At 41.3% G+C, this 13,984-nt stretch overlaps 1 protein-coding gene across 5 annotated transcripts in view; it reads right to left on the bottom strand.

Moving 5' to 3' along the window:
* The window catches only part of CELSR1 (cadherin EGF LAG seven-pass G-type receptor 1), a 177,011-nt gene that overhangs the window by 77,244 nt on the left and 85,783 nt on the right, over positions 1–13,984 (bottom strand). For all 5 annotated transcript variants that reach the window (XM_074827725.1, XM_074827728.1, XM_074827727.1 and 2 more), the window contains exons 3-4: positions 6,884–7,106; positions 2,576–2,691 (exon numbers count right to left, since the gene is read on the bottom strand). In XM_074827725.1, the coding sequence (XP_074683826.1) occupies positions 2,576–2,691; positions 6,884–7,106 (339 nt within the window). The remainder of the gene's footprint in view (positions 1–2,575; positions 2,692–6,883; positions 7,107–13,984) is intronic.

Below are 13,984 nucleotides of genomic sequence, written 5' to 3'. Positions count from 1 at the left end.
CAGCAGAATTTTAGCAGTGATTAATGAAACTATTAGTGGCCTTTCAATATTTAAATTTGAAAGCAAGTCCGTGCCATTGAAATTGGAAAACTGAAGCTTTTAAGCCAGGTCTGAGTCAGCAGAACCAGCTCAGTAACCAGGCATATCTGTTCCGAGGTAGCAGCAAAATAAACATTCATGTTGAAAGTACATAAAAGGCCTGGCACAGAGAAGGGATTGCTAGGTTTCGACTTTTTTTTCTTTCTCTTTCTTTGTTTTTATTTTAACAGTTGGAAAATTCTACATAATAAACCACAGGAAAAATAGCTCCCTCCCATAAGCTAACAAAGTTCATGGTATTGTTGAGCTTAAAATGTACTTTCAACTCTATCTTTGCAACAAATACTTTACCCTGAGTGAAGTATTATTCCTGTGTCCCCTACTCTCCTTTAACTCCCATCCTATATACTTCTCTTACTTAAATGATACAGATTTCAGCTTAGCATGTTTGACATCTTGATGTGATTTTTTTTACCATTTAGTGATAAAAAAATCTGTGGTTAAAATTGGACTTCTTTATTCAGCTAACAAGTTTCTGCAAAAGGAAGGTCACCAGTCTCCAATCCTTTTGCTTTGCTTTCTGTGAAAAAGTTGTTGCGACAGGTAAAACAGTCAGATCAGATGTCCAAAACTTGTACTGTTCGTTAAAAGCCACTTAAAACTATAAAACATAAACCATTCTCCTTCCAAAGAAAATACCATTTGTAATATACAGGATCAGACCTGCTCTCAGGTGCAGCAGTGCAAATCTAAATTTAGTTTCATGTATTTTAAAGAAGTTCCTCCACATTTAAATGCATATAAGTGCAAGTAGAATTTATTTTTTTCTCACACATCCTCAGGGTGCCTTCCAAGCAATTTGATTCAAGTTTAGACAGGCGGAGCAGAGCTACAGAAGAAAGCACAGCTCTCCAACTGCAGCATGTTATTTCATTACACTAATCCATTCAAAAGCCTGCCTTAAAATCTAATTTGGACAACTTTGAGGTAATAAAGGGGAAATGAAACCGGATATCTTCAACCCAAAGGGCCCAGATATGCACTTATGCATTGCTGGTAAGTCGATGGGGTTCACATAGGATTTACCATGGGGTTTGAGGGCAGCAACCATCACTGGCAATGAGTGTGCAACACTGACAGGGGCTGTGCCTCTGCTTCTACTGCTTGCAATGTCTCGCTTTTCACAAAAATAAAATAAGACTTTGACTAGAGCCCACATGTCTATCCTGAATACAGATAATGGGAAATAACAGGATTATTTCCTGAGTTATGTGCCCGGTACAGAGGTACAAACATCTCACTTGATCTACATGTAACCCCACTTGACCTACACAACAACAGTCCTTTCCAGTTACTTGTTTCTGTCCCAGTGGAAAACATCCCCTGAACCTGTAACAACTAGAGGCTGTCTGCCCTGCTGAGATTTAGTAAAGCCACCGAAGCCTTCCCACCAAACTCACAGACCTGCTCCTGGGCTGAAGCAGGAATGCAAGTGGTCCACCAAGAGGAACTCCAACCGCCTCAGCAAGCCTGCTGAAGTCCAGGGAGCGATTCCTGGTGGCTTCAGTGTGCTCCAACCATGCTGTACAGCTGTGAGCTAACAGCTTCACCTGCTACCCCTGTCATGGCAATTAGCACAGCTGGACGTGAGTTTTTGGATGAAATTTGGGCTGTTTTAACTCAGGAAACACCCCTCTGCTGAGGCTGGAATGGTCAGGGTTTGTTCTGACCACACTTTCATCAGAAAGAACTTTGCCACTGCCAGGGCTGAGTTTCTGGAGGAAACCTCCCCCCGGGAGAAGGCCACGGTGGCAGGGATATATGCCACCCTGAGCTTCACTTGTCAGCCTTCCTTTCTCTCTGCTCCCAGGAGCACCAAAAGACACTAGCTTTGTCCTAGTGCAGAAAGCAAGCAAACGCCAAAGCCTCCGTTTCTTGTTCCCTAGCCCACCGTAGCAATGAGCGGGCAGCTAAGTTCTCCTAAATCCGTTGTTGTTTATGGCTTCATTAAAGAGGAGGTGCTTCTACAGTGCAAAAGTATGTTCCAGCAACTGCTCATCACCAACCCCTAATGAAGGGCAGGCATTTTTCACTTGTCTGATAGCTTTTCCTTTGGCTCGCATCTATTTTTTAGCTAACATTTATGCACCTAGTTTCACTAATGGCGTAATGTAAAAATGCATAAACACACAACATTTATCACAGTGTGATAAAATGAAGTCTCATTTAAGCAAACACTAGCTCAGAGGCCAACGTCAGGCTAGTGCCAATCTTTTATAGTACTCGTAAACTCCGGCTTTTATAACTCATATGTTGACAAGCTCCTGCCTACAACAGCAAGTGTAACCACCACAAACTGCTACAATCTGGAGTACTTTGCAACAGCTGGCATCAGTTCTTCACTGTACAACGTCAGCCAATTACTCAATTAATGAGACAGCAAATAGCCGTATAAAATCATTAAAGTGCATTTCCAAACAGCTTGAGAGTATCTCCTGATCACAAGCAGAAACGCTCGACTCAAGCGAGGCCTCACCTGCAGAGAATGTGAGCTGGATCTGCTCCTCAATGATTTCCAAGGCAATGAAGTCGTGCTTCTCATTAAAACGCCCATTGTAGAGAAGGAGAGCGTTCCTCTCCCTGGTTGCAAACCTAGAATGCAGAGACGAGGGGTTAGTTCATGCTTAACAGCTTATGAATTAAAGACTGATGGTCAAGTCTCCAAGTAGAAAGACATTATTGTATTTAGCAGAAAAGCAAGCCTTTGAATCTTTCTTCAGACAGAAAATTATAAAATTGAGGAGTCAGCTGCAGGATAAATCTACTCTTTCACACTCAACAGAGGCAAGCAAGATGGAAATTACAGAAATCTACTCTGCAGAGATCTGCTGTGGATGCTGACTCTCACAAGGGGTAAAATTAAGCAGACGCACGATGCAACATGAGCATCTGACACTCGCCAAACAGTAGCACTTACTACACTTTGCAAACAGTCCGAAAGCTATAAAGCATTTTCACATCAAAGGCGGGATACTTGCTGCCTGCTTGCTGTCTCAATGCTACAGGGTACAAGGAAAGTCATCAACTCATTAAAAATACCTGATGGGGAGGCAAGGGGAAAAGAAAGATAAGAGTTACTTTAATAATACCATGTAGACAATCGGGGTTCATCCATCAACAGGTCAGTCAATTGGAGGAATTAAAATAAACACTTAAATGATTCCACTAAATCAGTCCAATGGGTGTTTTTTTATTTTTCTTGTGCTTCTAATATGGGATGTATTACACCTTTCCTGCAGAAAAAGAGGTCACCCCACTTTTAAAAAAGCCTCTTTTATTGTCAGCACAGAACTTTTTTTGTGAATTTCTGCATGTTGTGTGCATTTCATAATTTTTAATTGAATCCTATTATCTTTGGGGATTTACACACAGCTTTCATCTACTTCGAAATGCAAAAAATTTATTACACTTTACATTTTTACAAAGATTAATATTATATAAGGAGAGAAAGAGAGAGAAACCATGGGAATTTCTTGTGTTTCCAAATGGCAGTGTAGTTTGATTTTGTATCCCAAACTTCAGGAAATATGCTTGATTTCAATTAACCCACTTTTCCTACAAATGAATCAAATGCTGAACACAGTTAATGAAAACTGCCTTCCATGGACAGAAGAAATGATTCTTGTGCCTGTCACGTCATGTCATGTCTATTAGCAAGGCTCTCATACGATTCAACAAAACCTGCATTCAGAGAATGTGAAAGAAGCAGTATTTTAGAACATCAAGGTCTGGTATTTAAAATACAAAATTTCAAAAGCAATTAATATTTTTTAACAAAAGTTGTTTGTCAGGCATATGTATGTTGTGGATCACACTGAGTAGAGACATTTCAGAACCATGACTCTGAAATAGAGCTACATGGAAATGGGAATTTTTATTCCATATATTTTTTACTATTTTTGAAGGAGAATGAATTGTTCTGGTTCAAAAAACAGAAGTCAAAATTTTGACATTTCCAATAAAATACAAACTCCAAAGAATATTCATTATAGCCCATCAAAATATTATGTTACTGTTTTGATTACTTCTAATCAGTTTTGTAATACATCTTTATTTCTAATTTTAACATAATATTATAGAAGTAAAAGACAAACTAAATGAATTAAGACAATACTGTTGAAATATTTCAATATTATCACAACACTGATTTAATTTTCAATTTTCACCATCAAACGTTTCATCCAAAGGAATACAGTTCCTGTAAAACATTTACCAAGACTCTATTTTTTCTGTGGATAACTGCTTCAGCAAAACATTTTTGCTTTTGAAGATTTATCCAGAATATATATGAGCAAAAAAAAATAGAATAATGTTAGTGATGTTTCTTTACTGGGCAGAAAGAATTAGTTTGATTAGCAACAACAGAAACATTAGTTCTGTTCGAATATATTTTTCTGATATGGTTACAATTCTCTACCATAATTTTAATTATTAAACTATTACTTATTAAAGTATTATATTATTAAACTATTTTAATATATCTTTACTCCATGTGTGCTCAGTTCCATTCTTTGCCACTTGTCAAAAGCATCTTTTGTATCATACTAATAGTTAAAGCACTACTGCTTCCTTTACTGGTTATCACCAGCTGGGGAAAAAAATACTGTTTTTTAATAAAAGGGATATTTTTAATCTCAGGACACAGGAAACAAAAGACCCTTTCTGAAGAATTTTGAATAAATAGTGAGAAAACCTCTCCAGTGACAGTGTCTCTTGGAGTGAAGGAATAGAAAGTGTTGGAAGGAAGCAAGGAAGACGTATAATGTTGGGAGCAGAAAGACATGCCTGGTCAGTAACCTAAATACTTTTTATAAAAAATCACATTTTAGTTATGAGAATGGACAATGCAAACATCCTGCTCTTTGCCAGGAGCAGATCATGAGTCACTCAAGGCTGAGGGAAGCTAGGCACCCTGGGAATTTACAAATGCTTCCAAATCACAAAATATGTAATGGCAAATCATCGTCTAGTCAAACTGCAAATTCTTGCTTATCCTCACATAATGTTTTCCACCTGCCTTGAAGGATAATAAAAGCCAAAGAGATAACAAGTGTAAATAAAAGTGAACTTCAGGTATGAAAACCTAAATGTGTCATTATCCCAGACAGTGTAGGATAAACTACATGATGGTCTAGGCTTTTTATAATCACACTGAGTGGACTGAGCAGCTCATGACTAAATCTGCCATCTTGTTTTAAAGATGGTGAAGAAACCCTGGTGTAAGCGCTACCGTGCTACGGTAGTTTGCTGTTTCTCAATAACCCCTACACAGAGCATTTGAGTCACTTTAACTTGAAGCACCCTACATGTCAAAAATCTCTTCCTGAAAGCCTGAAAAATGACACCACTTGGCTGAAGGGACAAGCCAAGGGTAGTACAGGTAATTTATGCTGGCAGACAGCCCAGACCGCTCCTTTGTTTGCACTCATTGTAGGTCTGACAAGTCCAACAGAGCCTTTTGCTCCTCGGCTTTTCCGTGTATTTAGATCTGATGCTCTAAAACGATCTTCACAGGCGCATCTCCTCCCTGCCTCAGCTCGTGTGCAAACCATGCCTGCACTTTCTGATATAACCAAAATGTCAAGATTTCATAAAATTTCAGACCTTGGGACTGATGAAGGATAAAATGGAAACAAGCTGCCTGGCTCCTGACAGATGTAAAACACCAGGTAACTGCTGGGTGCTGGATGGGACGTGTGCCTGGTGAGGTCCTCCCTGAGCACTTTCTCTGGACAGACACATGAACATGTCTGTCATTGTTGCTGTTCTCGTACCTATCAACAAATCCCTGGCCTTGCCCTTTGGGGTCAGTGCTAACATATTTTGTGCTATTTACTCACAGTCAACCGTGAGGGAGAACCAAAGGTTGATCCTGACTGGATAAACCATGGGAAAGCTGCAAACCCACACTCTCTGCAGAGGAGAGGTGTGTGTGCACCTGGAGCTCTGGCTCCACAGCAGGCAAGGCCTATGTCTGACCCAATAAGTCTTCTCCAGAAGAGGTTTTTTTTCCCCTGGAAAGTGTGAGTCAGTGGAGGAGACCCCTGGTCCACGTAGTGTGGCTGCCACCATCGCTCCCCTCACTTCCCTGAGTGCCCCAGTGGGAAAAGGGACAGCCAGCCCAGGAGGAGGAGGACTGTCCAACGTGGGGACATCGGGGCTGATGGGATGGGGATGAGGCTGGTTGTGCCCGCAGGAGGGGGGTGCGAATGCCAAGAGAAGTGAGACGAGGAGCTGGGACAGTTGGGATTGTCCCAAGCCCAAGGCTGGCAACCAACAGAGAGCAAGGACCTGAGGAGGACTAGCCTGTGCTCAGACATAGCCTGACAAGACCAGGTCCTCTCACAGGCTGGGCAACAGGAGAGGGGAAGAGTGCTCCCAAACAAGCAGCATGAACACTTTGTCTCTGCAGCCGGCCTGAGAGTCAGGAGGCCACAGGCCCAACCAGAAAAATGTGGCAAACCCACCACCCACCCTTGCACCTCTCCGGCCAAGGGCTGCTGAGAGGTGGCCAGAGAGGCCCTGGTCCCCTGCCCCCGCGCCATCACCCCATGCTGCAGCAGAAGAAGGTCGGGAGTTAGCACCTCAGCAGCATCCTCAGCAGGGCAGAAAATCAAATGCTTTCAAACACTACAACTATGCCCCACTTGCAGGAGTCACTGTCAGAAATCCCCCAAGTGATCTCTAAACATAGGTAATTTGGTTGGTCACAATATTTAACAAACACCCCCAAGCTCAAGTGGAGAAGTCACCAGCTACAGAGCCCTTCCCCACCGGGACTTACATGAGGGAGACAGTGAAGTGGAAGCGCTGTCGGAGTCCCTTGAAGGTGATGAAGGACTGTGGTGGGAAGCTCCTGGTGGTCATCTCGCAGTATGGCCGCTCGTATTCGCCCGGGGGGCACTCGCACTTGAAGCCCCCGATCAGCAGGTTCACGCAAGTCCCTCCATTTTTACACACCCCCGGAGCACAGCGGCCGGAGCGCGCGTTCACCTCGCAGTACTCTCCTGCAAGGGGAAAAGCAGATGTCAGGGAAGGTGACACCTCACCCCAGCAGCCAGCTCGTGACACTCAGCTACCCAAGTGTTTCTATGAATGGTTAAGCTGCTTCTAAACTTCTGCACCTGACCCCCTCCGCAACTGAGGTACAAGCCTGTAATTTCAGGGGCGTAAGGATGCTGCATCATCCTTGAAGTCTGAATTTTCAGGGGGTGCAGTATATGATTTGCTGAGCAAATCCTCTTGCAAATATCCAACAATGTTGGTCTCGGCTTTCAGATTCCTTGGCCACTTCTACACCTGGTGATTAATATAAAGCTGGTGAAAGACAGATCTATATGGGAGGAGGTAACACCACCAGTTAAAAACTTGCATGCTCCCTGTCATCCAAAATATGTGTCAATTGTTCCAGTGTTCACTATGGCTTGGAAATTGTGTAAACAGATAAACAGATAAATGTTTGCACTTCGCCTTGAGTGGAATTTGCCTTTGCTGCCCATGGCAGCGACAGGGCACAGCTGAGCTCATGACAACACTCACAAAATATTTATAGAAAGAATAAGCAGGATGCTGATGACATATATATTGCTTCCACCTTTTCCCATGCATGCATCCTGCAGGTGACAGCCATTTTCTGAACCCTTCAGAGACAGACGCAGTAACTCTTTGCAGAAGTTATAGATTCTGCGTGCTGTTTGCTGAAGCTGTTTTCCCTCAAAATGCTTCATCTTTATTCACCTTCAAAGTCTGTATTAAGATGTCTTAAATTCAATACTAAAGAATGGGATGTTTTGCTTTGTATGTACACTGTAATTTTTCTTGAGTTTGCCCAAAATCTGAGAGTGAATCACAATTTTTAAAAAAATAATGTACCTTAAAAAATCTGCTGTGGTTGGGACAAAAGCAGCTGCTGAATTAATCATTGTACAGAAAACTAAACCCTCTGTGTGAGTTAATTAGTTAACATTTATGGTTTGGCATCTGTCTTCCTAGGGTATAAAGTGTGTTCAGATCCTGCACGTAAAACTGTACAGAGAAACTGAAGATGGCATATATAGTTGAATTTTACCCAGTAACAATGTCTGACAAATAAATGTAAAGCAAAACTACTCAACACAGACAGCTGAAGGAATAAATTTCCGACAGTTTGATATTTGCATGATTACTTGCTACCAGATTATACAATTACATTAAATCAAGCACAGTTAAAACCATGCAAATCACAGAATGGTTTGGTTGGAAGAGATCTTAAAGATCATCTAGTATACATTCCTGGAGGAAAGTAAAAGCAGCAGGAGCTGTGGGCAGTGACTCACAAACAAAGGCAAATTAAAACGGAAAGTTTTGCTCCAGTCGCTGCCCCTGCAGCCCTGCTCCCACAGGTTCCCACGCCAGAGCTGTCCGTGCTGGGCGGCAGGCTGCAGCCAGCAGTGCTGTGCATCCAGCCCTGGACCTGCACCTCTTTTCTATGCCAGGCTGTAAACTGCAATGGTTTGCAGTTGGTTTAGCCACTGACCCAGGGGTAGTGATCTCATTTTAGTAGCGACTGTTTTGGCTCTCCATCTTTGCTGCCTTTCTCCTCTCGCATCAACATCTCGTGCCTTTCAGGCAGGTATGATTTACGCTGGCAAAATGCAGGAGCAAATATATGAGTGCCATGACCATGCAGTCAGCCAAATGCACTCCCCATCCAGGTGGGCTCAGCTCCAGAGGACGGTCCCCTGGTCCTGCTCTGTGCTCCCCGTGATGAGCAGAGCCATTGCACAACTGCTGCCCAACAAATGCATTTGTGGGTATCTCCTGGCAAACAATATACTGGGGTGTTTCAATATATTTAAAAAGAATGTAACACAAAGCACAGGAGAGTTGAACATATCTCTCTGTAATAATGATTCTCACAGTTAACAAATTATGAAATAAACCTTTCCTGTCAGAGGGAGTGCAATCGAAAACCTCTGAATAAACCATATAACCAAGAGTTCAACTTCAAGCCTGTGCTTGGAGTTTTTCTGATTCAGCACTGATGTTCCTATATTCTCACTTTAACATATTAAGATGAAATGCTGTGAAAATCACTTGATAAATACCTTCCTGTTTCCATTTATCAGCTGTGAGTATCAAGCAAGATTATGTGAATACACCTTCCTTAATACTTTAAAATGCTCTACAATGTTTTTCTTTTGGGAGAAATTGTATATGTAATCCAAAACAGAAAATTCCCTCAGTGTATTGGATATGCCAAACAAAGCACACACACACACATCAGATGCTCTAAGAGGACACTACAGAAAGCACTTGATGATCTGCTGCATAAACACTGCCAATTCCCCTTAACACACACACATCTTGTGTACCAAAACTCTCAAAAAAATGGAAAACCACAATTCCTATAGAAAGACCGAACACAGGTTTGTCACTTTAAAAAAGTAGTAGGATATTTTGTGAAATAACTCTCCAACTCAGAGAGGAATGTAATCTTCAAGGCTTTCTGAAAACAGAATGATATATTTGGCAAAAGTAAATAACGTGCAGGCTTGAATACACAGGGAGAAAAAGAAGCAAGCTAAAAGGAGAGATTCCTGGCACTGTAGCATGCTGTGGAAATGCCATGGCAATACGGAGGCGAAATATAAAAGCCTAAGCTGTAAGTCATTGATGGTTCTGTATTAATTCTGTGATATAACAAGAATGTATAGACCATTTGTTTAGATACCTATACAGGCATGAAACCATTTAAGAGAAAAGAAAGCTTACAGAAATGTTTTACTGAATTATGTTTATTACTGTTTTTCACTGCAACGCTTAAAGAAGTAATTTAAAAGAATGTAGTTCAACTTTAAGTAAGATCCTTTGTCCTATATTCATTCAGCTGTAGCATCACTGATGTCCCAGTTACTAAAATTATTCTGAATTCTCTTTAGTCTGTAATGTAAATGAGAACTGCATTTGATGCATATTCTTTGATGTTGAATTTTCATATTTTATGTATATTTACAAAAATATATTAAAATAGAGGTTTTGAAATCTCTACAGTAACTTCAAGACATCACTGTGCTTCAAGGCACAAAGGTCCAAAAGTGCCTGGAGTAATTTAGAAGCAGGGCATTTTTGGCTTTATGAAGTACCCATTTGAGCAAGTATTCGAAGCAGGGCTCTGATCAGGATTGGTAACAGAACACACTGCTTTGTCACTTCCAAGGGCGGCCACCTCATCCTGGACACATCACCGACCCACAGCACTGCCCTGCAGGAGTTTTGAGGCACGGCCTGAAAAGCATCCTCAAAATCTGAACTGAAGCCCACATGGACTTGAAGGACGAGCTGGTTGCAGGCTGAAGCTGGAGTCGGAAGGCCCTAAGGGGCTACTTGAGGAGCTGAAAAGGAAGGGATCTGCATCTGCCAGCCTTCGGGATGAAAAGTGCCTGTGTGCCTGCTCGCAGCTGAAGGTCGGAGGGCTGGGACGTGCTGTTGGAGGGGATGTCTTGCAGTCCAGTGGGAAAAAATAGTACAGAAGGAGGGAGCGCTGCTGTGCAGTGAGGGTCTGGAGGGGGTCGGGTGATAAGAGCACAGCCCAGATAGCTGCCACATGCAGCCTGGGGTCAGTCTGCGACACTGGTGATGCTGGCATGGCTCACCCCTCGCCCAGCCCATGAAACTCCCCTTCACTCCTCACAGCATTTCCTTGGCAAATATAATTTCATTTTTTACACTGGCCACAATTTTAGGAATCACTTAAAAACTACTTACATATCACAACTCTGTGAAATCCCAGCAGGAGATGTGAAGCTCAGTCCTTCCAGTTGCTAAATCTAAAGCATGCACTGTCAGATAACACAGGCCACGGCTGCCTGTTATCTGCCGGCAGATTCCTGGGCTTTGAAAAAATCCTGGCCCAAGCCAGCAAACGGTCTACTGTTACAGGACAGTAGCTGATCTTATAGGCTGTCAATTAATATTGATGACTCTTAAAGCTACAAGTCCTGTGGCTTTTACACAGCCCTTTATGTAGTCCTTGAGACCACAATGAGATAGTTGCTTTCAACACTGCTTTCTACTCACAAGCTTCCTGTATTTAATATATCTCTTCTTCAATTTTAGGACTAACTACAAAGATGTTAATCATAAAATTTCTCTTGTTAACTTTATGCAAGTGAGGACACCATGATATCAGGCGTAACATAACAAGAACAGGCAAAGCAAAAGACTGGCTAGAAGACTTGGTCTTACTCTGACCTATTCCAAGTAAAGTAACGGAAGCATTTAATGAATAAACAATAAATGATGATAAAAAAGTGAAAAGAAATAAAAATTAAACTGTCTGAAAAATGAAAAAATAATCTCACCACTGCAAATACCTTATGAGCTGAACATTATGCGTTTCAAACAGCACACTGGTACGCATCAATGAGCCGTTCTTTGCAGAAATCTCCCTGTGGTTTTGCTGATGAGTTACTTGACCTTACAACAACAGACAATGTATAACATTGGAAAGCTTGCCGGAAACAACATGACGGCATTGGAATAAATACAGAATTATTCTACATTTCAGCTCACTGCAATGTGTTTCCACAATATCCCACAAAACATTTAGGGACTAGTCCTCAAAAATCTGTACTATTCTCTGATTGTTTTCAACTGAAATACCACATTAACTATACATTTACATGAAGCAGCTGACCTGCACTGATGTTTTTGGTTTTTTTTTTCCAGTTTTCCTAGACACATGTTAATTTTTCACTCAGTATCTGTAATTGTTTGTCTTGAACTGATTCTTCTCTCCTTTCCTCTGTCCTGCCATTTGCTGTAGATACATATTAATCTTCTTCTCCATGTTTGCAGTTGCTTCACCAGAATGAAAAGCATTCTGAGAAGCTGATTTAAGCAGCCAGCCTAAAATGATGTACTTTAAAGTGGAAAGGATGAACAATAAGAAATAGGGCAGAGTGAGAAACAACATGAAATAAGGCAACTAAATTCTTCAAAGAATTCCCATTGACCCATTGCCCTAATGAAGAACCACCTATCATTAAAAATGTATTTGCTATCTTGCACATAATGGGAAAATCAATCCTCCTTTTCCTCTAGTAACTAAACCACTACTAACCTTAAATGACAATCGGCACTAAAGCAATCAGTGCACTAAGTAATAAGAAGGCTGTTAAAAACAAATTAGCTGCAGAATCAGCCTGGAAATCTCTACTGGGACAAGAGATAAAGAGGTTTGGATCCAGCGTTCCCACTTCAGGGGTGCTTTCACCATAGTTTAGGCTGAGTGGGAGTTACCACAGTCCCCTCCTTTCCCCAAACATGTTCCACTTTCCTCCCCATCCCTTGTGTTGGCATTCATGTAATCATGCAGCTGACTGATTTGTGGAGCTAAGATGGCAAAACACCATTCATTTCTTTATTGTAGGGTTAGTGATCTTCTGATTAGGTCCCTCCTAGGATTGATGGGATGAATAGCACAGCAGGCACAAGGGAAGGAGGAAGGACCATGCACCCAGGAATAAGAATGAAGGAATGGTCTTAGAAAGGTTTAACTGTTATGGAAATACAGCTTTAAGCCATTGTAGATGGCTCAAGTGTGAGTGTAGTGGCTCACGCTTGACTTAGGTAAACTGGATCAACACCTTCAGTAGGCACCCACCTCTCTCCACTGACTGTGCATGGATACACTGCAGGAAAATTTGCCTAAAATGTAGGTGTAAGTCAAATCATAAAAATGAATATTGGATTTTGCCCATAAAGGGAAATTAATGACTTCAGTGGCTCTGTGGTGCATGAGTCTACCTTCAGAACCTATTGGGAGAATTCAGCTTTACCTGCCAGCAAATGCCACTTACCAATGAAACAATACACAAACAAAAATCTACTAGTTTTATGAGATAAGTTAGTGAGCAGTTACCCAGAAAAAGTAACCAAGTCATTCTGAATGAAGGAGAAGCTGGATCAAATAGAAGTATACTAGTGACTGTGATTAATTAGGGGATGAGTATAGTCATGTACCATTTTACGCAGATTACTCAGAAGTGCTATTTGAAGAGCAGAGGTAAAATTGAGGTCCATTAGAAATCAATGGCCAAACCCCTACTGCCACTTGAAAGCTGTCGTGCAGATGCACTTGTTAAGACTCAATATTGACACTGATGGTCATCACTTCGTAAGGTTTCTACATTATGCTGCTACCAAACATTCACATTTTAAAATATATTTTGGTCTTTCCCTTTATCTATTCATTTATGTTTTTTAGAATTGGGACTGATTTAGGAAAATTAGAATCAGCCCCAAACTTCTTACAGGGAGAAACACCAGCTTAAGGTCCACTTTGGGATTTCCCTCCTGCCCTCTGCTTTCTGTTCCCTTTGCTGCTTTCTGTACTATAAAAGCATACTATGAGAAACAGGTTAAAGTAGAATAATACATAAATACATACATAAACACACACAAGCACACCCCACACATACACACTCACACTGTTTAGGACTAAATCCCACTGACTTGTAATGACAGTTGTCCTTCACAATTTAAGTTGCTAAACGTTCCAGATTTAACAAGATGTATTTGCAAATACTAAAAACACTAAGTAAAATAACACCAAACACATTCCTTTCACACTATATATGTGTATATATATATATATATATATATCTTGCCAAGTAGCTCTCTGAGGGGATAGATAGAAAATGATCTTAGAATAAGATACTCAGGAAATCACCATTTTATCTCTGGATCTGGTTTAATTTTTCTGTGGGCATAAGCACTAAACTCTGAGCTGGTGAGAAGAGAGGGTGCAGAATTACTGGTGGTCTCTTGGCTATATATATCATCCCTCTCCTTTAACATCACCCTTCTCCCTTCACTGTGCCTTCTTCCACAAAGTTTCCCC

This window comes from Strix aluco, chromosome 5, assembly GCF_031877795.1.
Source record: "Strix aluco isolate bStrAlu1 chromosome 5, bStrAlu1.hap1, whole genome shotgun sequence".
NCBI lineage: Eukaryota > Metazoa > Chordata > Aves > Strigiformes > Strigidae > Strix > Strix aluco.
Note: the sequence above shows the minus strand (reverse complement) of the source record. Positions and strands in the feature narration are given on the sequence as shown.